At 50.6% G+C, this 25,546-nt stretch overlaps 1 protein-coding gene across 8 annotated transcripts in view; it reads right to left on the bottom strand.

Moving 5' to 3' along the window:
• Window positions 1-25,546, bottom strand: part of Tox2 (TOX high mobility group box family member 2) — a 123,680-nt gene that overhangs the window by 80,833 nt on the left and 17,301 nt on the right. For 3 of the 8 annotated variants that reach the window (XM_040732860.1, XM_040732858.1, XM_040732863.1), the window contains exon 2: window positions 11-76. In XM_040732860.1, coding sequence (XP_040588794.1) covers window positions 11-76 — 66 coding nt within the window. Of the gene's footprint in view, window positions 1-10; window positions 77-18,132; window positions 18,263-20,420; window positions 20,614-25,546 lie in introns of those variants that run through there. The other 5 variants (XM_040732862.1, XM_040732864.1, XM_040732859.1 and 2 more) reach the window with 5 other exon arrangements.

Below are 25,546 nucleotides of genomic sequence, written 5' to 3'. Positions count from 1 at the left end.
GGGCACTCACCTGGCTGGTTGGCAGGAGCTCTGGATTTCCGTCACTCATCCCCACGTAGGCACTGTCACCATCAAACTAGAACAAAGACAGAAGTGGTTCTCATTAAAATGCTCCTGGAGGGAAACAGGACTTGCGTCCCAAGGAGGTCGGCGGATTGTGCTGAGAGAAAGGGGATATAAGGACTGCAGAAGCAGGCATTGGAGCCCGGGATGCCTAAGGTCCCGTCCCAGCAGGGCCAGCAGCCCCTGTTCTGTTCTATGGCCCCTGAAAGTTCAGGCTAGGACCATAAGTCACATAGGGCAAAGACAGGCAGTGCCTTCTGCTGTTAGTACTTTGTCTACTGACACAGCAGGCTGCCTTGTCAGGCACTGAGCTGCCTGTCCCTACAAGTATACAAATGACTCTTCTGTCAAAAATGACGGAGGCAACCCTGGAATCCCATGTGTCAGGGAAGGGCCTTGAAGGTCATTGCCTTGGAGTCAGTGGCACCCTGCCCCAGAGACGCCCACTACACCTTTCTACCCTAGGTGGCTTTGTCCCCACCCCTGTCTCCTTTTAGCTTTATGGCCACAAGTATGAGGACTGTGGTGGAAACTGATAAGGGGACGCAATGTGCTGGAGAGTCTGCCACTTCCGGACTTGGGAAGAAGCGCCCACCATGGGGGACAGGTGCAGGAGAAGAAACATGGGCCCTGTCAGCAGCTGCCGATGTGTGGGTTTCAGCTGGTATCCCAAATTCTGAAGCTCCTCATCTGCCAGGTGGGGATAGGATGGTGGTCCCTTTTAGAGCAGCTGTGTCACTACTTTTATAGAGATCCCCAGAGGCAGAGGCTGAGGCACGCACTTTAGAGCGAGTTATCTGTGGGGTTAACCTGTACAACATTGGCCGGAGCTAAATAAGGGCACTCGCTTGACTCCATCCCATGGTGGCTCGAGGCATGAACTGTGCACATAAACATAGGGTCAGTCTCAGTGTGAGGCAAGGGATAATGGCCTTTCAGGGTCTACCACAAGCAGTCATTGCTGCTCTTAGGGGACACAAGGAGGCACAACATTCTGAGCAAGATGGCCTCCACTAGGTCAGAGACAAGAATCTAGGGTTATATTCACCAAAGGCTACTGTTTATAGTTGCTTCATACTCCAAATTCTAACACTCTGCATATTGTTTTCTGTCTCATTTTTCTGATGGAAACACATCTTGGGATGTGTTCTATATCACAACCTAATTGCTTTTGCCAGTCCCCAGAATTCCACAGTAAGAAGGCAGCATAGACAACTAGCTGAGCTTGTGGCCCAGTGAACTTTCTCTCTTTTGCACCTCAACATGGCTGCATTAGTCATTTCACAGGGGTGTGAGTTTCTCTGTGCGACTAATTTACATGAGTATAACTGTGCAGACTCCTGACGTACAACTGTACACTCCCTCAGCCATGCAGATGTCTGTCTAAGCCCTTTCCTTAGAACTATGTATATCAGTCTGCCAGGACGCCAGCCCCACCCCTGTGGGCCCAGAGAGCCAGCCTCCCCTGCTACCAGCTCCTCTCTGTGCCGCAGTCTCTAACTTCCCATCACTCTCTAACATTTACTGTCTTCAGTGCTCGCATTGGATTCCCCTGCCACACCCAGGGATCCAGGACTTCATGCTGTGCATGGAGAAGAAGTTTAACCAGGGAGCTGAGACATTTTCTAAAACATTAGCAACTAAACAGAATGGTATAAGTTGGTAATACATAACAATATATAACAAGAAAACAGACTGGAAGGTGTCCCCCTAAACACTGTGTGATAGCCATCAGCTATTAAACTCTGGATAGAATGCAGCTGGCCGGACGAAAACAGCCCATCTTCTTCATATACAGTGGGCGAGTGACAGAACAAATGTGGTGAATGAATGTCTCTACCTGGCTCTGAGTGGCATGCTCTCTATTGAGGATCTCAATGGCCCAATGGAGACAGCATTCTTTCTCCCATTAAAACCCGAGAAAATACAGAGAGAGGGCTAGCTGCTCTGTGGGGAAGAGACCACACAAGTGCCATCTGTTTGCTTTGCCGGGGTTCTTCCCAATCATGCTGCAAGCTCCCTGTACACAGAGGCCAAGGCTTTTCTAGATCCTTCCATGTGATCAGCAATCAGCCCAAGGGCGGTAGACACAGAAGACACTTAGCAAGTATGTTAGAAATTCAGGAGAGGGAAGAGTCATCCAGAGTGAGCAGTGGAGTATGGCCTTGGACAGGAAGCCCTTCTGGAGTTTGGCAAGAGGTTTTGGGTCAGATAAGGGGGTAGGGCATGGACTCCCGTGAGGTCAGCAGAGTCTCACAAACAGGCTCACTTATTCATTCATGCACCTGTCAATTCAAGCAATGTCGAGGGAAGAGCTATCATATGCTAGAGTGAAGCTTGCTCGGCTTAGAAGAAGGACGTTGTTGGTGGAGTGTTCCTGGAGAGCCTCGGTCTGCCTCAATGTGGGGAGGCTTGGGCACCTTGCACAGTGTCCTGGAGTATGCTGGGCTGAACAGCTGTGCACAGGGGCTAAGGCAGAAGGAGACCAGCTGTCTACCCACCTCTACCAAAGCCATACTGGGCAAAGAACTTGGATTCAGGAAGTGAGATAGGGTGGTCCCTGAGGGTTGGCCTCCAGGAGCAAGGACCAGAGATTTCTCCCTTGTTCCCCTCCTCATGGAGGACTCTTTCTGGTAAGAGGACGAGTAAGCTAAGGAAAGGGTCACAGAGCTACCCCTTCCCTCAGACAGAGCAGGGTTACCTTCCTCCATGTGCCCTCAGACCCAATGGAAAGCACTCGCATCTCCACCACTACCCAGGACATGCTGAGGTGAACAGAGAGTGTGGACTCCCGTGTGCCTCAAACCCATGTCACGCGCGACTCGGTCCCACCGGCCTCGGATCCATTCGTGACACAACCAGTGTGCACAGAGCACAAGTACAAGGTACTTTATCAGACTGGAAAACGGGCACACAATCCCAGAACACACAGGAAGGAGGGGGCAGATGCAGAAACACACCACACACCTGCAAGTGTTTGCTAGAACTCCCGAAAGCGTGAATGTAAACATGCATTTCGTGTTCCCGGGGAAACACATTAAGTGATGGCACGTGGGCAGAGATCCTGTGTACACCTCACAGTTTATTGGTCCCTCCGCCAAAAGCCATTTTTTTCACACTACACAGCCTTCTGTGTGCTTTAAAATGTGCAGAAGAAACACAGGGGGACAACAGCCTAAGAATTGCTATGAAGCGTCAGGACACCCTGTTACCACTGCCTGGACTAGATTAATTTTCCCCATTTCATATTCTAATTATAACTCCTTTTCCCACTGCCATCCTCAGGCTCATTACAGCTGGGAGATTGTTCCTCAAAAGCCAGGCCTTCATCTTCTCTCCCCAAGAGTTTTGTCATGGAAATGAGTTTCAGAATCTGAAAGAATCCACATTTTCTGCAAATATCGGATGTGTGGGGATAACCCTTTCATGTCAGTAACCAGGGATAGGCTCACAGAGGCTTCTAAAAGGCCTGTCTCTCTCCACACTGTGTGGTCACCAGATAGGAGCTCTTGGGCCTCAATTCCAACAGCCACCCTCTTGGTCCTGGTTAAGGCCTGATTTAAGTGGTTGAAGCCAAGTGAGCCCAGCCAGACCATTGTTGTATCAGATACCAACAATGAGACGCCAAACCGCTACTGTGTGCTTCAGAACAGCCCCCAAATGCTAGAAGCTGACAATCCTCCTGGGCACAAGAAACTAGAAAGCACAGGGGTTCCAAGGGTGCAGAGGGTGACTATTTGCCTGCCATGTGCAAACAGTGCACTAGATATCAGGTTTGCCGTGGTGATCGGGCGTGGCCCTGACTTGAGCCACCAGTCCAGTGGCTAAGTGATGACCCTTCACCTCCTGCCTTTCCCCAGGATTTTTTGTTTGTTTGTTTTTCTGTATTGTTTTGGAGGCTGTCCTGGAACTCGCTCTGTAGACCAGGCTGGCCTTGAACTCACAGAGATCCACCTGCTTCTGCGTCCCGAGTGCTGGGATTAAAGGCGTGCGCCACTAATGCCTGGCTCCTTTCCCCAGCTTTGCAGATGACAGACCTACCAGCTGTTTTCTAGCCCCAGCTCTAAGCCATAACAGCCGACCACAGACTAGTTGACAGTCTATCCAAACTCGCCAGGGACAGTTTGCATTGACTAGCCTCTGAAAGCCAAATGGCCAATACCAGTCCTACTTCAACAACCTCATGGACACAACTGGGTCATGTTGCCAGTCCAAACATGTCCTCTTCCTGAGTGTCTTAGTTTAGACCTCCATCCTTCCCCAAGCCACACAAATACCAGCCTCATCTTGACTTGTGGCTCTGAAAGCAAGGCATAGAACTTCTCTTTGCACACTTAAGCATGGTATATTCTTTGACACCTGTGACAGGGGCCAGGACTGGGTTAGCAGAGAAAGAGAAGCAGGGAGGAGGGCTTTTCAATAGAGATGTTGAAGCAGGGGTCATGTGAAGGAACTGACAGGGCAAAGAGCAGAAACATGACATCCAGGTTGTTGTGAATATGTGCCAGTGACCACGTTTCCAGACCCAGAGCTATGCCTGGGTCTCTCATTAGAACCCCCTAGAAACCACAAGGCTGCCATGACCAGCCCCACCATAGAGATGACCAAGGTGAGATTCAGGGTAGTTGGGAGCTTGCCCAGAGCCAGCCAGTGCGTTTAAACCTGGCCTTGACCCCGGGTACCAAAGTAGCAACTGTGAAGACACTGCTGATCCTCTGTTTTGCACAGAGACACTGGTTAAAGACCAAGGATGCACAGCCCTCTGCCCAACCAGTCGCAAGACACCTGGTGATGTGCCTGTGTCGATCTGAAGAGAAATGGTCAAAGCAGCTCGCTGCTTCTGCCAGGCCTGAGGCAGCAGCCTGTGACAACACTCAGTCTGCACAGACGAGGCTGAGCTCAATAGACAGTGACAAGAGTGTGGCAGCTGTGATCTGGGCTCTGCCGAGACTGTGGTTTCACACGGAGGTCTCAGGAGACACACGTGGGGAGAAAGGCCTTTGCAGGCGGAGGAGGATCGGAACTGGCCTAACTGAGGGAACTCTCAGGCTTGAGCAAATCCAGGCCCACCGCCACACGGAGAAGTGCAATTACAGTTCATCCAGACACAGCTGCCAGGCTGCCAGGGTTCAGATGCTGGGCAGGCTGCACTCTCCATCCGCATGTGATGTTTTCTTCTAACTGATGACTGTGCCCCTTGTGCCTCATCTGAAAAATGGGTATGGCTACAACAAAGTAAAACAAGTAAACAAGTAAAATCATGAAAAGTGCTTGGAACCTTGTCTTGTGGTTCAGAGAAAGCTATCGGCCACCTCTAGCTAAACAGCACCTCCCATCAAGCTCTGAGGTCTTCAGCCTGTGCCTACAGCATACAGCCTGACATAAAACCTGCAAAAAATCTGGCTATGAGGTGATTTTCCCCCCAAGATAACTTGTTGTGTTTTGCTTCTTAAATACAATAATTGATTCCCCTCCAATGATGTCTGCCTCCTAATTGGTGTCCCTGATAATCTGTGCATGGTGCTGGGCCTTTGTTCTTAGGGTAACCCACCCTGGAAACCCAACACTCCGACTGTGGCCCAGAGAGACTAGGGGTTTTGTTTAAAATCACACAACCACGATACCTAAGCTGAGTCTGAAGTCTAGGCTGTGCAGGACCCTGAAAAGCCCCCTTTCTTCAGTGGTGTAGCCACTGGTAAGTTCCCGCATTCCTGTAAGTGACCGTAATTAAACTAATCAGTTCACCAGAAGGAAAAAAGGGCATGGAAGTAGAGAAGACAGAGGAAGGGTTTGCAAGTGTGAAAGAAGACCCTGAAAGAGTAATGGGAGAGAACATGATCAAATACATATGTATGTTTATGAAAATGGCATATTGTAACTCGTTATTATGTATCATTAATACGTGCTAATTTTAAAAACTCAAAAAAAAGTCACACTGGTTTCCCACTTCAACTTCCTGCAAGCTCTGTGGACAAAAGCAGGTGACGTCATCACCCTCCGCCTGGAGTTTTCTTGCTTCATGAGGAGAGGCAAAGTCTTGGCCATAGCCTGAGAACAAGAGTCTGGGAGTGGCTTGATGGGCAGGCCCACAGCTCTGGGCCACTGGAGGACTCTTCCTCCACTGCCCACAGAAGCTGGTATCATTTGCTTTGTCAATAAAATCCATCAAGAGGTAGCGTGATGGCTACGGTCACCATGGGAATTGTAGGCGAATGCTGCCAGGTGCCAGGCTCTTCTGGGAGGTGGACCCCAACTCTACCTCACAGATGTGGACACCTAGCCCTCCTACCTGGCACTGTCCACCAGCCTCCAGGAAATGTGGTTTGTCCACACCAAAGTGTCTGAGTATTAACTGAACACTGGATCTCAAAGACATGAGAGAAAGAATGCCCAATACTTTGTCAATATTGTTATACTGATTACACACAAGAATAATCCTTCAGCTGACCTGGGTCAACGAGAAGATACCATTAAAGTTAGTTTTGCCTGTCTCTTTTTACTCCCTTTGTATGTAGTTGCAAAGATATCCAGAATCGTATTATGTGGTTTGTCTTACTTACACTGATTTGTTTCTGATTTGCTAGCATTGGGGTTAGAACCCAGGGCCTCCCACATACTGCCCAGAAGCTTTGCCACTAAGTTACAACCCAGCCCCATTTGAGTTCATTTTCTACTGACCATGCCCATCCCCCATCTGCCCCAGACCCAGAGTTCTGAACAGAGGAGAGTCAGCATCAGCAGTAATTGAATTCTATTCTCTGTGTCAATACGGGGAAACTGAGGCTCACAGAGAGAGACTTGTAGAGGGCAAGAAGCTGACAGAGAGACAGTCATTCAACAAACATTAACTGAAGCCTTCCCATGTGCTCCAAGTTCTAGGCTACAGCAGGAAGCAAAGTTGAGGGCCATGATGCAATCTGGGCTCTTTCTTGCTGCCATTTTACTGGAAGGGGTGAGTTTTGCCTGCAGGGTCTTTCCTGGCCAGGTCTTCCTGGGGCCAGAGCAGTAGACTCAGCAGAGGCTCCCACCTCCCACAGTTGGCTCAGCTACAGGTCTCTCAGCCTGCAGGTGGGTGCTCCGGATGTAACTTAGAGAAGCCACCTCCTTCAAAGCCACTGGTGGTCCTACCGCAGCACCTTAGTCAGCTGCAGCTGCCCAACGTGTATAGCACGGTGGCCTGGTGCTGCCTCTGGTAACGCGCATATCGAGTACATTACCGCAGATTTATGGCAAAAATTATCCTCTCTCTCAGCTCCATTTAAAGCCATTTGGAGCTCGCTCCCGTCCCCGATTATAAATCTAATTGCACATTCCGAACAGACAAGCGCTCATTAAGCTTTAATTATGCACATGATGTTTTCAACAAACATTTTCATTTGGCCGCTGTGAGGGGGAATGGTGCCAAGGGGGCTGCAGGCCTGGCTGCGGCTTCGGGGGGCCAGGGTTGGGAAGTAGGTCAGGGTGTGGCCAGATGAGGCTGCCCAGGGGGCAGGGCTGGGAACCCATCAAATTGGGCTCCTGACTTGGTGGCCTTCCACCTGGCTCCTCCATGGGAACCCTAGCATACATGTGCTCAGCTGCTCCCAGCTGTGTCGGTACCACCCTCCGGGTCCAGCCTAAGCAATGCCAGTGAGCCTCTCTGAGGGTGGGGGGAAGGGAAGCTAGCGACCCCCAGCCCCGCAGTGCAACTGGTACCCTTGTTCTTCAGCACCATCCCTGCCCCTTCCCTCCAGACCCCCCTAGGACTCTGGGCAAACCACTTTCAGCCAAATCCACCACGGAAGACTCCAAAGTTTTGTTGTTTCTTGGTTTCTAGACAGGGTCACGTGATGTAGCCCATGCTGGCCTTGAACTCACAGCAATCCTTCTACCTCAACATTCCAGGCGCTAAGAGGCAACATCCTTGAAATGGTACTCAGACCACTTGACCATCTTCCCTGTCAGTTTAACCATCGAGCCTGAGCTCACACTACAAACAAACACATCCATGGCTCTCTTCTGGCTCAGGCGCCCGAATACACCCAGCTCTCTGCATACTGGGACTGTATCTCTACAGAAACTCCCTTCTCATTCCTCTCTAAACAGCTGGTACGTAGGCAACTTCTAGGCTGTCCCCTCCAGAAGCCACACCTAGGCCAGACTGACTGCCCATTCCCCGCCAACTCCCCCACATGCTGGGGACACTCATAAGGTAAGATACGGGGTGACTTCCTCCAAGGAAGAAAGGGAATCACCAGCTCACTGAGTGGCCACAGACAAGTCTGTTCTGTCAGTGACTTTAGCTGTGTTGGGAAAGGCTAAACAAACTCTGTGGGCCTTTGCTTGTTCCACAGACAAGCCTCCGCCTTTACACTTAAAGAGCGTTGAAGAATGGAGGAGCCCCATCCTTGCGGGGCTGCCAGGGAGTGCCAGGCAGGCAGAGGTACCTAAGTGGCACACACTCAGAAACCGGAGGTGACAAGAGCCCCAAAGCCCCTCCGAGATGCTTTATTTCACATAAAAGTGGGTGAAATAAGTGTGGGTTTTAAACTGGAAGCCAGAGTCCGCTCAGCATCCTGGTGGCTCCCTGAAAACAGACTCAGAGTGACAGCTGCAGGTAGAAGATCCCTGGGGAGTGCTCCAGAAGGAGGAGTCGCAGTGGGGCATGGGCAGCCTGTCCCAAGACGACTCTGGAGCCAAGATGATCCCGAGGAGACATCCCAAATCAGAGCAGGGAACCAAATGATGTGCTCACAAATGGGCCAGACGTCAGACCTAGGCTTCCTCCTTCACCTGAAGCCATCACCAGGGTGATGCTGGACTGTAAGGCACCAGGAGCAGGCAGGTTGAGTGTCCAGTCCTGGAGGAGAACTGGCTGGATCATACTCTGCTGTTAAGTCACTCGCACAACAGTGACATAGAGCTTGCTGCACTGACGTGCCCACATTAACCCACTGGATCCTCTGAAACCCATAAGGTAAGTTACCATGATCCAGGCTGCCACTGTACAGGGGAGGTATGATGTTCCAATGAGGCGGAGCAGCTTGTCCAAGACCACACAGCTAAGAAATAGGAGACACATGATTTGAACTCGGAGCTCCAATGACCAGGCTAAACCTCTTCCATGCTCTTGCCCTGTCCTTCTCCGGAGACCGGCTGTGGTTAGCAGAGCCCTGAGCTGCCAAGAACTGCCAATATTTGTGCCTGACAAAGATCTATCTTCTGTGTGGTTGGGAACAAGTCCCAGAAGAGATTCTTGCCAGAGACAATTAACTAAAAGCCACAAGAGCCCTGGGTAGGGTGGGATGCTGTGGGGATGGTGGATGGGGAAAGGGGGGGCTGAGACAATGAGCTGCAGATGATCTGGAAGATATTTCTGCCCAGTGCTGCAAAACAAGCCTTTTAATCACGCCACAAAGGGCTGGCATTGCTGGATGGGAAATATGTCAATGACAGTATTCAGTGTTGGATCGTGGGTGAGAGAGAGAGAGAGAGAGAGAGAGAGAGAGAGAGAGAGAGAGAGAGAGAGAGACCTTTGAAGTTGTAATTTGACCTAGAAAGGTTTTTCTAGGTCACCTGAACCTGCCACTTGTGCATCTAACCCCAAAGCCATCAAAGACAAAATGCCAGGCTCACTTCCCCTGTGCAGCATCCACAGAGGAGAGCGTGTTTGTAAACACTGCTGCTGTTTCAACACTGTCTTACACTCTGTCTTTAGACTGCTGGCAGGTGGAGAGGCTGCAGCTCTAAAAGCCTGCTGACCTAGGTTCAAGTTCAGGCTCTGTTTGACTGCTGTGTGGCTGTGAGCGAGGATCTCGGCTTTCTCAACCTCAGACCCTCCCCCTTCCCCCCGTAAAGTCAGGGTGGAAGCAGGTGTGGTGGCATCCAACTGCAGTCCTAGCATTGGAAAGCCTGACCAGGAGGATCCTGAGTTCAAGGGCATCCAGGGCCACATAATGAGACCCAGTCACAAACAAACCAATGGAAATAAAACGGGGAAATGTACCTGGCAGTGAGGAGCATAACACAATACCCTAGAGAGGCTAGCTTCCTCCTTTCATGCAGGCAACTTTCCAGGCTGGGGGCCACCCCTGTGTTCTTGACCACTGAACCCTTATGCCCCAGATCTCAGCTCTGTTCTGGAGCCCAAGGAAGCAGTGGGGGTGGGGGCTGTCTGAGCCGGCTTTTTCAGTTTCCAAAAACACAGATGTAAACTGCTCTCTATAGCACAGCCTACGCCTAGGAGTCATTCCAGTCTCTCTTTGTAAGTATGCTACCCAGCTTAGGAGAAATCACAAGGTGTCAAAGCTAGTCTTACTTCAAACTTCTCTGCATTCCACTAGGGAAACCAAGGACAAGGTGGTAGATGTTCCCTCAGCTCCTGGCAACAGCATATCAGGAGTTACCCCCATCACACTGTTGGATCCCCTGAGCCTGTGTGTGCCTCCAGAACGTTCTAGATATGGCCCAGTTAGTATCAGAGCTCCAAAGCTGGACTTGAGCACTCGTGACACTGTAAGCCAGGTGTTTCTCTAAGGGGGCACCTGAAATGCAGAACAGATCTGCAGGAAAGCTCAGGGTTCACAGGACATTGGGACCTTAAAAACAAGGAGGCTCTATGAAGGGGACTGGCCACACGGATGCAAGTGACATGCACTTGTCACATAAAGAGACAGAGTGAGCCAAAGGCAGACCACTTGGGGATGGGGTGAGAAACGTGCGTGCATGCGTGTGTGTGTGTGTGTGTGTGTGTGTGTGTGTGTGTGTGTGTGTGTGAAGGGATGATGGCTGTCTCCAAGCCTCTGAGCTTGTTTCCAGTGCAGAACGGAGGAGATGAAATCAACAAGCACCAGAGAGAGGCATGAGGAAAGCTCACCACGGTGTTCACAGAGCAGTGACAGGAGCTTTGGTGAGAGGGTGAGACAGTCTGCAGAGCAGCCAGCAGAGCAAGATACATGTGTGGATTCATTGCCATTTTCTGACCTCTGCAGGCACCAGCACACATGTGATACACATATGTTCATATAGGCAAAGCACTCATGCATATAAAATAAAATAAATAAATCTTAAAAGATTAGAGAACATGCCGGGCGGTGGTGGCGCACGCCTTTAATCCCAGCACTCGGGAGGCAGAGGCAGGCGGATCTCTGTGAGTTCGAGGCCAGGCTGGACCGACAGCCTCCAAAACAATACAGAGAAACCCTGTCTCGTAAAACCAAAAAAAAAAAAAAAAAAAAAAAAAAAAGATTAGAGAACTTGCGCACGTGTGTGCTCGTGTGTGTGTGTGTGTGTGTGTGTGTGTGTGTGTGTGGTGCACATATGCTGGGGTGGATGTTAATGGTGGGTACATTCTTTAATTGCTTTCTACTGTAACTTTGAGACAAGGACTCTCACTGAAGCCATGGCTCAGTTCGGAAGCCAGCAAGGCCCAGGGACCCGTGTTTCAGTCTCCTCAGCACTGGGTTACAGATATGTACTAACACACATGATTTTTTTAAACATAGGTGCTAGGGATCTAAACTCGGGTCCTCACAATTACAGGGCAAGCACTTAAGCACCTTGTCCACTGAACCCTTCCCCAGCCCCAAAATAAGGACTTTGAAACAGTAAAACAGAGGAGAGAATTTGGAAAATGAGTCCCAATGAGGTGAGGAAACACAGAGCCCTCTGTGCCAGGATCTACGGGACAGTCTTTGCACAACAGCCTTATTTGACCTTTGCGACAGCCATAGGAGGCAGATGGCAACATCATCATTCTAGGGACAAGTGGAATGTCATCCACAGGCTGGGGGTCACACAACTGGACTGTGGCAAAGCCAATCCGTAACTCTGCCAAAAGTCACACTCATAACAACTCCTTTATTTAGTCTTTCCTTTTGGAAACAAAGAGATAGAGACCAATTATTTAATAAACACAAGACATCAGGCTCATCCTATTTGGGAACGTTGAAGTAGATAACCAGAGTAAGCTACCGGCTCCAAGCACTGCAGAAGGGTTAAGAGTTAAGTACACGAAGCCACATTGGAGGGAAACAATCAGAGGAGAGAACACAGTGTTTATCAGATCCGCAGAGGCGCGGCGACTTCCTCAGCTCTTGAAGCAACCACGGAGGAAGAGATTGACAGGTTCAGATATACACGCATTAATATCTTCTGTGGAAGGAAACGCAATAAAACTGAAATGAAAAGGACATCAGACTAAGAAAATATCAGCACCAACGATGAGACAGTTAATATATACGATGTAGAGACAGTTAATATATACGGTGTAGAAATGGCTCCGTCAACTTCAGCAGAAAGCAAGATGCTACGAGACAAAAAGATGTGAGATTGAAACAGGAAAGTCGCCGGGAGACAACATTCCAAGAAGTAAACGCATGGGGGAATGTATGCTCGATTCAGTGACAGTGGAGAAATGCACATGACCCAAAGCAGCAATTGTGGAACTAGCATATTCCACACCACACACAAATATCTTCAGGTGACTGGAAAGCAGAATGGCAGTCGCCAATGGCCAGCCAGCAAAGGAGAGTACGAGGATCCCTTGTCTACATCTGAAGCTATTCCCTCCTCACACTGCCTAACTGCATAGAGGACGCCCCAGTATCTGAGGTACAGGGGAGTCTTTGTCCTCCTGAAGCTTGTGGTCCAGTGATGGGGACAGGAGCAGGGGTTCAGATTACTGTGGGTGGCAGGCTTGCTGGAGCCTTGACAGGGCCACGCAGAAAGACTAGAGAGGGGGTAGTTGTAAGCAGAACGAACCAGGTGAGGGGGGTGAGGGCATAAGACAAGAGGAAGGGTTAGGGGATGATGGAGGATGAGACTTCCCCAGGCCTGGGAGCTGGAAAGAAAGGAGGGGACTAGGAGTGGTGATGGCAGGGAGGGCAGAAGAGACGTGGAGACAGAAAAACAGGGAAAAGGGCAACGGGACTACAACTAAGGAATGGACACAGAGGGCCAGAGTTTGAGCCATGATTTCCGAAGTAGCCATGAATGGTCTGAGGGGAGGATGAGTCTGCCTATGGAAGAGCAGAAGTGACTGTGGCCCTAAGCAGGGCCAGGAGGAGATTCTGAGTCTGGTTTGCGTGGAGAAGAAACCCCGGATAAGGCACCAGTAAGCAGAAGCTGGGGAGATGTCCAGTTGCTTGGTAGAGTGCTTGCAAGCATATGGACCTGAGTTTGAGCCCCAGAACCCACATAGAAAGCTGCACATGGCAGCACATGCCTGTAGTGCCAGTCTGGGGAGGTGAATGCTCTCTGGAGCGCCCGGGCCAGCACTGCCAAACAGGCTAATGCCAGTTCGGGGACAGACCCTGTCTGAAAAGATGAGACGGGGGCGTGTGAGGAGGACAACCGGGGTTCTTGACCACTGACTGGTCACACACGTACACACACACCATCACCACCACCGTCGCTACTGCCAGCAGCAGAAGCAGCAACAGCAGTAGCAGCAGTAAATGGAGCAGTAGAACCATGACTCCGAAGAGAAGCACACGCTGATGACTAGAACAGGAAGTTCGTAGCCAAAATAAAATCACCACAGCACCAGTATTTCACAGAGCTGGTGCTGAGAGGCTCAGGGGTGAATGAACTCAGGCAAAGACCCACTCGGGAGACAGAAAGGGGGTGACTCATGCTGGTGGCAAACCCGAATTTCCTTTCCTTGGTCACACACTTCCTTTTTACTTCTTTTTCTGACAATTCAAAAGAAAAGAATATTTTCCTTTTAAATTCATAGCCATGATGTTTGCATGTGTGGGCTCTTCCTGTCCTAGGTTTTAACCTCTGCCCTGAACTGGCAGAACCCAACTTAGCCCCAGGTGACAGGGAAACTGAGATACTGGGAAACTGAGAAAAATGGGAGGTTCCAGGCCCTACAGGAGGGGAACAGGATCAGGGCCCCGTATCAGTCAGAACCCATGCCACTCCAGAATTCAGAATTTGCCTGGTTGGCTTCCAGAATAGCAACAGCAAGAGGGTGACACACATGCAGCCAAATGCATTTGAGTTCAGGAATTGGGAGGGGAATATTTACACAAGCGAGCTGGTATTAATTACATATGCAGAGCCGAGCAGCAGCCAGGCCAGGTTTGAGGGTCCAAGGACTGGCAGTATATTTCACAGAGGCCCACTGCTCCCTCCGCCCATCAGGTTTCCGATTAAGGAGTTTTGAGCTGAACCAAGTACCATTATATTTGCATTTGTCCTTGCTGCTCCCAGCCTCTTGCTAGGGGACCATCCACCCGAATGTCACTGTACAGGTGGGGACTGAAATTCAGAAAAACCTGTTCACAGTCTCTAAGTGATTGACCTGGGCTCTGAATGTGGCCTGGCTGCCATCCTTCCCCATACCCTCATTTGGTTCCCCAAGAGGCTGAAATGCCAGGCAGCGCAAGGGACACAGAACACGGTGGAGTACAGGAGCAGGCCTGTTCTGTCAGAGCAGGTGCCGGCTTCTGGGTACTGTGTTTTGTTAGTACTGTCATAGCCACCCAGACCAATCGCTATCAACTGACTGGTGTAAAACCACACACACCGGCTGAGGCTCAGAGGTGAGTGTTTGCCTAGCACGTGCAAGGCCTGGGTTCTATCCCCAGCAAAACCACAAAGGGACCAAAGCAAAACAAAATAGGTAACAACACACAAATTATTCTCTCACAGTTCTGGAAGTCAGAAGTCCCAGGTTTGTCTCTAAGGGCTTCAGATAGTGTCAGCACAGGCAGCATCAGAGGCTCCAGAGTAAAACGCGTGTCTCGCAACCCTAGCTTCTGGTGGCCTCCTGTGTCCCTTGGCCTGTGGCCCCTTTCTGCACCTTCAAAGCACATTGGCTCACCGCCTCTCTGCTAGCCTCACCTTCTGTCTGGGCCCCCACTGCATCTGCTCTGCAACCCTCTTAGAGCTACCTGGGATGACTGGACAACCAGGGAAGCCAGGGCAATCCCCCAAACTTAATATCTTTATTATATATGCAAAGCCCCTTTTGCCACTGAGGTGACAGGTTTCAGAGAGTAGGATATGGGTATCTCAGGGGTACACATTTTCAGCCAGCACTGGGTAAGTTCCCTCAGGGTGTGGGTTAACTGTGCCTCCACTCACAGAGAGCCAGGCAGGATGATGGATTTTACCATAGTGCTTCAGTATCTTTCTTCCTCTCCTTTTGGCATGGGGAACCTAAACCCAGGTTCCCCATGGGGCTCATGACGGTGCTGGTTTAGACCAGTGGGCTAGGAGCAGAGACAAGTGGTCTCCTCAAGAAGTGACAATGCAGGAAGCAAACATGGGAACTCCTGGCTGGCTCTGCAGGAGAAGCAAGACTCTAGAGGGAGATGAGACTAACCTTCATCCTGAGTGACTCTGTGGAACAGAACCTAAGACCTACTTCTCTGCTGATTGTCATGGAACACGTGGGAGGCACAAAAATATACCACACTACTCACTGAGACAAAGAAGTGGGAGGCATAAAAAGAGAGCAGTGGGGGTGAATATAATACTAAAGAAAAATAAATAAATTATCCTTGTGATAAATGACTGAGGTTTGGGGGCTGTTTGTTTCTGAGGCATACATAACCCAGCCAAATACACTCCAAATGGTTTTCACCAGCCTCTTACTGACCATCTCCTACAAGGCAAGGACTTCACAAGACTGATACACAATCCTGAAAATTACTCAATTAAGGTCAGAGTCATCACTCATTGGACAGGCAGGGAAACTGGAATGCAGAGGTAGAGTTGATGGCCACACAGCTGAGAAGTGGGAGAGTTGGGGTTCGACCCCAAGTAGTATGGTCCCAAAGCCAAACTCATGAGCCAGGAGCAATGTCACTTCTGCGATCCCAGAACATGGAGGGCTGAGGCAGGAGAATGGAGAGTTTGAAAGCAACCTGGACTTCATAGCAAAAGCCTCTCTTAAAACCAAATGGACAAAGCCAAACTCACAACAACTCTAATAGTCAACTCTTGCAAGGTACCATTTGGGATTCTGGAACCCTCTTTGGACCCAGACATCTGTCACCTCAGGGTCAGCAAGGACTTGTGTTCAAGTCTAATAAATTCCTGATGCCAGAGTTCCCAAAGACAATGAGGCCACCCCTCAGTCCTAAAGGCCCTGAAAACACACCAAACCCAGAGTGGGCCTCTTTCTGATGGGCCTTGATAGTTCTTCATGCCGACATGTGTCCATGAACTATAAGAATATTTATTGAATGTCTACTTTGTGCCTGGCCCTATTGTGGGTATCTAGGGATTAGCAGTGAGCAGAGACCACTGGGGCTTACTGTCCTGAGCTGGGGAAAACATCAATACTCAGAATCAACAAGTGGCTCACACAGCACATTGGAAAGCTAAACACAAAGGGACGGAAGACGGTGAGCTGGTGAGGGGATTCCACTTAAGCCAGTCAAGCTGGACTTTTAGGACGAAATTACAGAAAGATGGACAGTGGTAAGAGGGGAGGGGGGAGTCAAGATGGCACCAACTTGGAGCATCTGCATTTCCCAGCAGCCAGTGCAAGCCCTGCACATGGGAGTGTGCAGGTGTCGCCTTGGTCAGCAAGGGGACATCAAGGCGGGCAAAGCAGGCAGGGGAAGGGAGTAGAGGCCAGAGAGATGATGGGAGGCAAAGCCCGCCCACAGATGGCACTGCGATTACCCTCCCCAGAGAGGAAGCCAACAGCTGTCCCCAGGCTTATCTGATGCTGCGGTTGAAGGAGCAGGCAAGGGCAGGCGTGAGGGCTGCTTCGCTGGCACATCTGAAGAGCCTCATCCCCTGGAGGCAGCTGGCGTCCGCCTGGCCTGTGGCTTCCTCTGTGGCTTCCGCATCACAGGGTGCCCTGGTGGCTGCTATTGCTGTCCCTGTTTAGGGTCCTATGGCACATTCTTCCTTGTGGGGCACTGAAGGCTAATGTGCTTGGCCCCTCTTCAAGTTTTTTCTGCTTGAAGCAAATGGAAGGGGTCACTTAAATGTGCCAAGTGTCCTAGGGGAATAATGACACCCAGCGAGCAGAAGAGATGTATGATACGTGCCATCTTGTTGATCCTCATGACTCTGCAAGCTTGGAGAGGTTAGGCCACACAGCCACATCAAACCACAGCCTGGGGACTCTGAAGGTCTCTGTCTATGGGGCCTGACTTAACTGCAGGGTACTCTCTTCATGTCCTGTCTATGTAAGTGAATCCCAAGCAGAAACGCCCAGCAGGTAGGAAAATAAAGGTGCATCATCCATGAGTGCGGTCCTCCAGAGCCTCACAGTGATCCTCCAGGGACCACGACATGACATGCAGGGAGGGACAACCAGAGGAGGCTTTGGCAAAGCCTTGATGTCCTGGCCCGCTCTGCAGATTAGAGCTCTAGGTCTAAAGGAACCCTACCGTGGACACAGAGGACTGAAGATTTAAAAAGTAGGAGGCAGAGCAGCCTGGCTGGGGAAGGAGCTTTAGGGGATGACAGACAGGATCCTGGAGGGAGCAGAGACCCCTGAGTGTGGAGTGGATGAGCCCCGGGCGGGCAGGAGAGGCTTTGGGGTGGACACAGTGGTGCGGAGGAGCAGCCAGCCGCAAGAGTCCACGCAAGGGACGGACATATCAAGCAGTTCCCTGAGCTGGCTGCAGGGAGGGAAGATTCTAATGGGAAAGTTAAGGGCAGGAGGCTCCTGAAGTCACCCAGACAGCAGATGATGGAGCTTTGACAGGACAGCCAGCAACATGAGCAGGTGGGCCACAGCAGCATGGAAAAGGGGTCACGCTGTGTCCAGGCCTACGCCTAAGTTTCCAGTGGGCAGCACCAGACACTAAGGTGGCGTAGCGGGGTGATCAAGAGGCTGCCTCCAGTCTCGTTTCCTCCAGGATGAGCCCTCCAGGGTGTCGGTGCACAGTCCATGCTCACAACCTTCATGAGCGGCCTCAGAGCCTCGTGGTTCTTCAGAGATAAGGGAGTGGCTTGAATCTCCTAGCTAGAAAAATGGAAGTCTTAACTCCCCTAATGGCTGCTCTGGTGACGAATTCAACAGACACTCCCCAGGGTGGGCGTGCATGTGGTGTGGTGGCCTCCCTGGAAAATGGCCTCCAGAGCCCAAAGTGGCAGGAATCCACCCACCTGTGGCTTTTTTCAGGTCCATGTGGGTTTACAGAGGCAGCCTCCTCCAATGGCATTCCACCTCAGGATCCGACCTCAGAAACGATAGGTGGGTCCCTGAAGAAGGCAGCTGAGCATGGCGTTGGGGACACTGTGGGTCTCAGACAGGAAGTTAATCTCTAGCTGGAGTCCACCCTAACAATACCTCTCACACCAGTGAGTGCCAGCATGGTAGGACGAGAGCAGTTGGTGGACCGGCTGGAATTATTTCTCTAAGGAGCTCACCCAGACATGACACAATGGCTGGATCCCACTCTACCCACCTGTCTTCTTCATACAAGCCTTCAGTGGGAGCCCGCCTCCCGCCAGTCTGCAGCAGACACAGCCCATCCAAAGCTCCCTGGGCCCCTTCCCTAGAAAAGTGTGGCATTTTTATTCACGAAGCACAACACTATGCTTTGTACATCTTGTCCCTTGTCATCCTCTTAGGATCAGAGAGGTAAAATGACCCGCTTGAGGCCACACAGTGATGCCATGAAAAGGAGACCTGCTCTAAGCCAGGTCCTAGATCTATGTTCTGTTTCTGTTCCTGGCCAGAAGTCTACATGGACTGAACACTCTCCCTTCCCAAAGTCATTCCATGTATCCAGCCCAGACTCCCAACACACAGGTGACAATCAGCAGCTGGTGACTTGGCTTCCTGTCCCTGTGACACCAGATTGCCTACCAGTCTTCAGGAAGCTGTGCAAGAAGAGGTCTGCTAAGGGTCAATTCTGGTTCCAGGGAGCAGCAAGTCCCATAGTGCCCTCCCTTCCCCATAGGGAAAGCCATGGGGGTGACCAGAGCAATTTCTCTAAGCCTGCCTCCCACTCTAGACACACATGGAGACTCTGACCACACATGCTTGCACCAGAGCACATGCGCCGTCAAGCATCCTGACCTCCCCAGCTGAGCTGTCCTGGGCCATCCCTCCATTCAGCATGGACGGAGACCCTTCTAGCTGCTAGGCCAAGTATGAGCAATGCGTGTATATCTGTGTGCATGCACACATATGTGCACACACTATCACAAAGAAGGTGCCAGCGCCCACTTTGCAGGTGTGGACACCGAGACTCGGGCAGTTTCGGGAGCCCTTGTTATGTCACAGACTACTCAGGGCAAAGCTAGAATTTGAAAGTGGCCATTAACCCAGGCCCTATTGCTTGGCAAGCACCCATAGCTATTTCTGCCCTGGTCAGCTGGCTGTAAGACCTTCCCTGGGCAGTGCTGGGCCCAGTGTCTCAGACAATTCTTTGTGACTTTATGGGCACTAGGAAGGATGCCCTCAGAGGCATGAGGGATGCTGGTTCCTGGTCTCTCTGTGTTCCCCTAATGTTCACATGAGGGACATGGCCTGAGCTGTCAGCTTACATTTCTGGGATGCACATGCATGAAACCAGATCCCCAACAGTGACTGTGGGAAATGAGAGAGCCAGAAGGATCAGGCCTGATCTAGGTATAGCACTGTCAGCAGCAATGTCCCCACCCCCGCTGCACCCCACTCAGTCACCTCCCTAGGGGCTGCTGGGAAATGCCACTGACAGGAGCCTCTTTCACCTGCTACGTTGTGCATTTGCCCTTGGGGCCATGACCATACTCCTTCCCTTCCTTATGCCTCTCTTCTCCAAAAGGGTGGCCATGGAGATCCCAGCTGCCGGTTTCCTGTATCCTTACTTGACAAGAGGAAAGGTGGCCTTTTCTAAATGAGGGGAGAATTTTGATTGCTTCTCCAATTACCAGAATCTCATTCCTGGTACCATCTCTAGCTGCACTGCACCCCTTTCTCAGAAGACCCCCTCCCACTCCCCAGCCCAGTGTCTTCTGGGTCCTTCCATGTCATGGGCTGCCACCATCACTGTTCTCACTGTTTCTTGTCTAAGTCAGCAAGACCCCCTTCCAATCCACCCTCACCCTACAAACACCTACATCTGGCTAGGCCTGCTATACGTGAGCTGAATGCAGGATGAATGGATACATAAATAGATGTATGAATGCATGGAGGGATACATGAAGAAATGAATGCTTCCTGAGTGTCCTGGGCCTCAAGACTGGTGGCTAATCCTATTCAGCAGAGTCAGTGCCATCAGACTTCCTTATCAGAGAGGAAGAGCCAGCACCAGGCCCGCGGACCCTGCACTGTAACCTCGCTGCCGAGCGTGGCAGGCACCAGTTCCTGCCTAACCCCACCCAGGATCCAGCATCACCCATCTTGGCCCTCCAGAGCCAGCCTGAGCGCCTCCACCCCTGAAGCAGCAAGCATCGCTGCTTACCTTCTGTAGAGACGCACCTGCAATGCACCAGTGTCTTGAGAGAAGGAGCCTGAGCCTCATTCCACAGAAACCCAGGCAGCGAGAGAACGCACCCGCGACAGCCTCTGCGAGATGCTGCTGCATAATCAGCAGAGAAAGAGAAAAAATGCCAGAAATAGCAGCTTTATAAGCCCTCGCGACGACTCTTGGTCCTCTATTGGCTGGAGGCCCGGCACCCCCCCCCCATCCCGCTCCTACAAGGTGAAACGGAAAAACCTGTTATTTAACCTCTTTGATCCAAATCCATCTTCTATCCCAATTTGGGCCCACATGTTTGGAGCACCATGCCAGGGCTCCGGGAGCAGGAGAGAGAAGGCAGCCTTGCTCTCAGTTACCCCTGGCTTCAGAGGCATGCTGCTTGGGAGAAGTCGCCACACTGGCAGGCCCCTCAGAAGGCAAATTGGCAGCACCTGTGAAGGTGCAAATCTGCACACCTTTCATTCAGCAATTAGACTCCTGAGCACCCACTCTGGGGCAATACCTGCATCCCACACACAGGCGCACCGGAGGATGCTAATCATTACACAAACCGGAGGCAGGATGAACATCTGAAGCCAGAGCTGACTGAATACATGCGACACATCCTTCTATGGACCAGGGGGTGCGGGGCTTGTCTGCGGGTGCCAATTTGGAACTGGTTGGGAGAGAAAGCCAAGGGCATGCTCCAGTTTTTATAAAAGTAGGAACTGTGTGTGCGCACGTATGTGTGTGCATGTGTTTGCCTATGCACACGTGTTTGTGTGTGTGGCATGTATGCACTTGTGCATACATGCATTGGGTAGAAGCATTTGCATTTGGATTTACATCATCAAGGGCACCAGGCTGTTAGCTGTGGTTACCCACAGAGCAAGAGGAAGGGACTAGCTATTACCGGTTTTTCCCCCCCTTTTCTTTTGCACAGGCAAACATTACATATTAACAAAACACAAACATGGAAATCTCCAAGGGACCAATTTCACCCTTTACAAGGAAATGAAGTTTGGATCTGTGTAGACCCCAGGCCCTACTGACTGCCTAGTAATCTCATTAGCTTTCATGTAAGCATAGCTAAGTCCATGAAGAATATGGACTCTAGAAGAAGGGGCCTGGAATTGAATTCTAGCTCTGCTAGCTAGGACAGCTGACTTTCCTGGGCCTCAGTTTCTCTATCTATAGAATGGGGAGAGCAGTATGCCATGAACTGCGCTTGGTGCTGTTACACAGATGGGATGTTTGGGGAGCATACCACAGCAACAGAAAGTCAGTGCTATAGGAGCTGGCAATGTTACCAGGCCTGAGACAGAAGAGCTCTGTGGAATTCCTCTAGTCAACACTGGCAACAATGATCAGACTAGAGCCAGGGCACAGAGGAGCCGTGATAAAGGAGCCGGTGCCCAGGTGAGTTGGAGAGAGCTTCAGTGGAGAGGTAGGGATGAGCAGGGTCTAGCTTCTGCAACTGCACCTTTCGCCTACTGTTCCCTCTGCGGCCATGCCCTTCTCCAGCCCTCCCCATCCTCCAAATCCACTCCGAGGGAGCCCCTCTGCTCTCTCCAGCACAGAGCCACATTCCCACAGCCTGCGTCTTCAGCTGTACCAGGTAAGCCCCTGCATTTACTGTCTATCTTCCCCCACGACCCCCTGATCTCCAAGACGCTTGGGACTCTCTGTCTTATCATCTCTAGATCCAGCTCCTAGACAAGGCCTGATACCTAGTAGACACTCGAAACAGAGAACACACACAGACATAGGTCTAAGGTCAAAGCCGCACACAATGAACTCGTCTGAAGGAAAAGGAAGTGAGAACTATGATATAAAGACCAATAAAAATTTCATAGATGGAGCTGGAGAGATGGCTCAGTGGTTAAGAGCACTGGCTATTCTTCCAAAGGTCCTGAGTTCAATTTCCGGCAACCACATGGTGGCTCACAACCACCTTGAATGAGCTCTGATGCCCTCTGCTGGCATGCAGGCAGAAGATTGTATACATAATAAATAAATAAAATATTTTTAGAAATTTCATAGATGCACTGAGAATATTAAAGCATATTAAGACTTAAGGGTACCACAAGAAATTGTCAGGGTTGGAGAGATGGCTCAGTGGTTAGGAGCACTGGTGCTCTTCCAGAGGCCCCAGGTTCAATTCCCAGCAACCACATGGTGGCTCACAAACATCTGTAATGTAGTTACAGGCAATCTGGTGCCCTCTTCTGGCCACTATGGGCACTGCACATGCATGGTGCACACATACATGCAGTCAAAACACCCATACACATAAAATAAAAATAAAAAAAGAAGCCATCCACGAATATTTACATAAACTTAAGGTGGCAAAAAACTGTCTAGGCTCAAATTCATATATATAAGGATAGTTATTGTATCATTATTAATAATAAAATTGAAATGATCACATAGTCCACAGATACAGGATAGGTTTTTAAAAGCATGACTTTCTGTACAATAAAATTTTATGCAGTCAGGAAAAAATAAACAGCATTTGTTGAAATGTAAAGGAGTATTGTTTCTTACTAAATAGCAGTAACAACCAGGGGCTCTGCTAAGTTTGATGTGTGATTGTCCCAGAGAAAGGACAGAGATAAAAATCCTTTCATCATTGTTCACCAGTCATTGACTCATTCATTCAATACATCTTCTGCTCTTTCTGTCCACCCACTATGCTGTGAAGGTCAGGGTTCCCAGGCTGAGGCAGGGAGCGAATAGGATACCTGTTCATCCTTGCTTATATGTGTGGGTGCGAAATCTTGACTGCCCAAACTAAGGCCTCGGAGTAATCCATGGAGTGAGAGCTTCAGCTGTCATTCAAGAGGGGATACAGGGCTCTGGAGATAGCTAAGTTGGTGACATGGTTGCTGAGAAAGTGTGAGTATGTGAATTCGATCCCTAGAAACCACCTGTCACAGCAGATTGCAGGCCTATGTGTTAATAAGACCCACCTCCTCTCAGTGGAGAGGCAGAGACAGGCAGATCCTGGGGTCCATTGGCCAGTCAGATTAATCTAATTCTAATCAGTGAGTTTCACACCAATGAGAGGCCCTGTCTCAAAAACAAAAGTAGCTAGCATCTGGGAACAACACCTCACGTTGTGCTCTATGTATACGTGCATGCACCCTCGGAGGGATTTGAACCAGGAGTAGAGTCGGGGTACAGTCCTTGACTTGCAGAAATATACCTTGGTAAACTGGAAAAATCCTAAATCAAAACCCTACTGCAGATGCCACAGCATAGCCCCGGCTCAGGCCACGTTAAACAGGCTCAGGAAAGTCACGGGCACTAAGCTGAGTATCTCAGGTGACAGACTGGGTGCTGTACTGAAGAAAGTGGTCATTAGGATGGGTCCCCAGACTCTCAGCGCATATTGCTTTCACACCATCTTGATGTGCTTTGCTTTGGTCTTGGTATTTGTTTGCTTTGAGACAGTCTCACTCTGTAGCCCAGGCTGGCCTCAGACTCACAGTTCTTCCTGCCTGGGATTATAGAAATGTGGCCCGCAAATCCTGGCTGCTTTTGCATGATTGTAAACAAAAGAAATCTTAGGTCTGATTGTCAAGGACAATCTGGTTAGAGAAAGTGGGTGTGTTTGAAGAGGCTGAGGTGGGTTGCCCTGGGGTAATTCTAAGAAGTTCTTAAGCTCTTCTCCCAGTACTGAAATCCCCTCCTGGCCTTCCATCTGCAGGGAACATCATTCTGCAGGGCTGGGGCCAGGATGAGGTCTCTGGACTGGGTTCTACCTGGGAGGCAGGGTTCTGGGTATGGTCCCACGCGCGTGCAAAGGTAATAGTGAGCTTCCCAGCCATGATTTACACACCTTGAAAGTGCCAGTAACAGGACTGGACAGGGCTGCACCAGACTGGAGGCAGAGGCTCCTCAACAAGGTGAACCTCAGATGGGTCAACTCCATTCCAGGCCCATTGCTCTCAGCTTAGCATTGAACTCATGACCAAGGCACCCAGGGCAGGCTGGGAGAGCTGTGGCTGGCACAGAACCAGGGAGGTGCCTTGCACCTGGAGGCCCCCAGCTTTTTGTTTTAGACACTTGGTTCTCAGATTACTCAGCTGCTGGATGGTTAGGGTTCAAAACAGACACAGAGAGAGATGACTCAGCTTCCTGGGGGGTGGGGACTGTGGCCTGCTGGGAAGACATTTCCATTTCTGCCTCCCTCTTGCGCGTGTGCATGTGTGCATGTGTGTGATGTGTCGGGGGTGGTGGGGAGGTCATTTCCAGAGTAAGGGGAAGGGACCACGGCCTAGCTCTGGAGCCCGTTCACCTGGATTCAAATTTCTGGCCTTACATTGTCTTGTTCAGACACCTCTCTGAGCCTTCACTCATTAATGTAAAGACAGGAATAATAGCCCCTTCCTGGGTTAGTGTGCAAAGCAGGCATTACCTATGGGAAGAGTCTGGTCTGGTGCCTGGTACAAAACAGGTGGTTCACAACTATCACTGTTAAGAATGACAGCTCCCATACAAGACTCTCGCTGACTCTGGGTGACACACACCCCTGTCTCACAGGCCAGGAAACTGAGACTCAAAGCAGAATTGAATTTCTGTCTTCCCTTTCACAGGGATCCAGCACACAGCCAGGCCACTCTACAGAGATTTCCCATGGCCCATTATGAAGCAGTTGTGAGCATACATGGGCCCTGCACTGTCTTCATCTACAAAATAGGAGCTTAACAAGACAATCCGCAAAAACTTCAGGAAAGGCACTGGGGAGATGGCTTAGTCACTAAAATGTTTACTTTGCAAACATGAGGACCTGTGTTAACCAGATTCCCCAGAAAACACAGAGGGAGGGAGGGAAGGAGGGAGGGAGGGGAAGGGAGAGAGAGAAAGAGAGAAAGAGGGAGGGAGGGAGGGGGAGGGAGGGGGAGAGGAGGGAGAGGGAGAGTACATTAGCTTCAGGAGAGAAATCCCCACTGAGGGGTAACGAACCTCAGCCTTGTCTCATGGCTTTCCCTGTGATCATGGGTCCAGAGTGGAACTCTCCCTGGATCTTGTCCCACAGAGAGACTCAGGAAAGTCCCCTGAAGGTCTAAAGAAAACGCCAAGGCTGAGGAAGCAGAGGCGGGAAAGGGGGCAATTCATGCAGG

Source organism: Mesocricetus auratus, unplaced genomic scaffold (assembly GCF_017639785.1).
Source record: "Mesocricetus auratus isolate SY011 unplaced genomic scaffold, BCM_Maur_2.0 Super-Scaffold_100028, whole genome shotgun sequence".
Lineage (NCBI taxonomy): Eukaryota > Metazoa > Chordata > Mammalia > Rodentia > Cricetidae > Mesocricetus > Mesocricetus auratus.
This window is presented reverse-complemented; position numbering and strand designations above follow the sequence as displayed.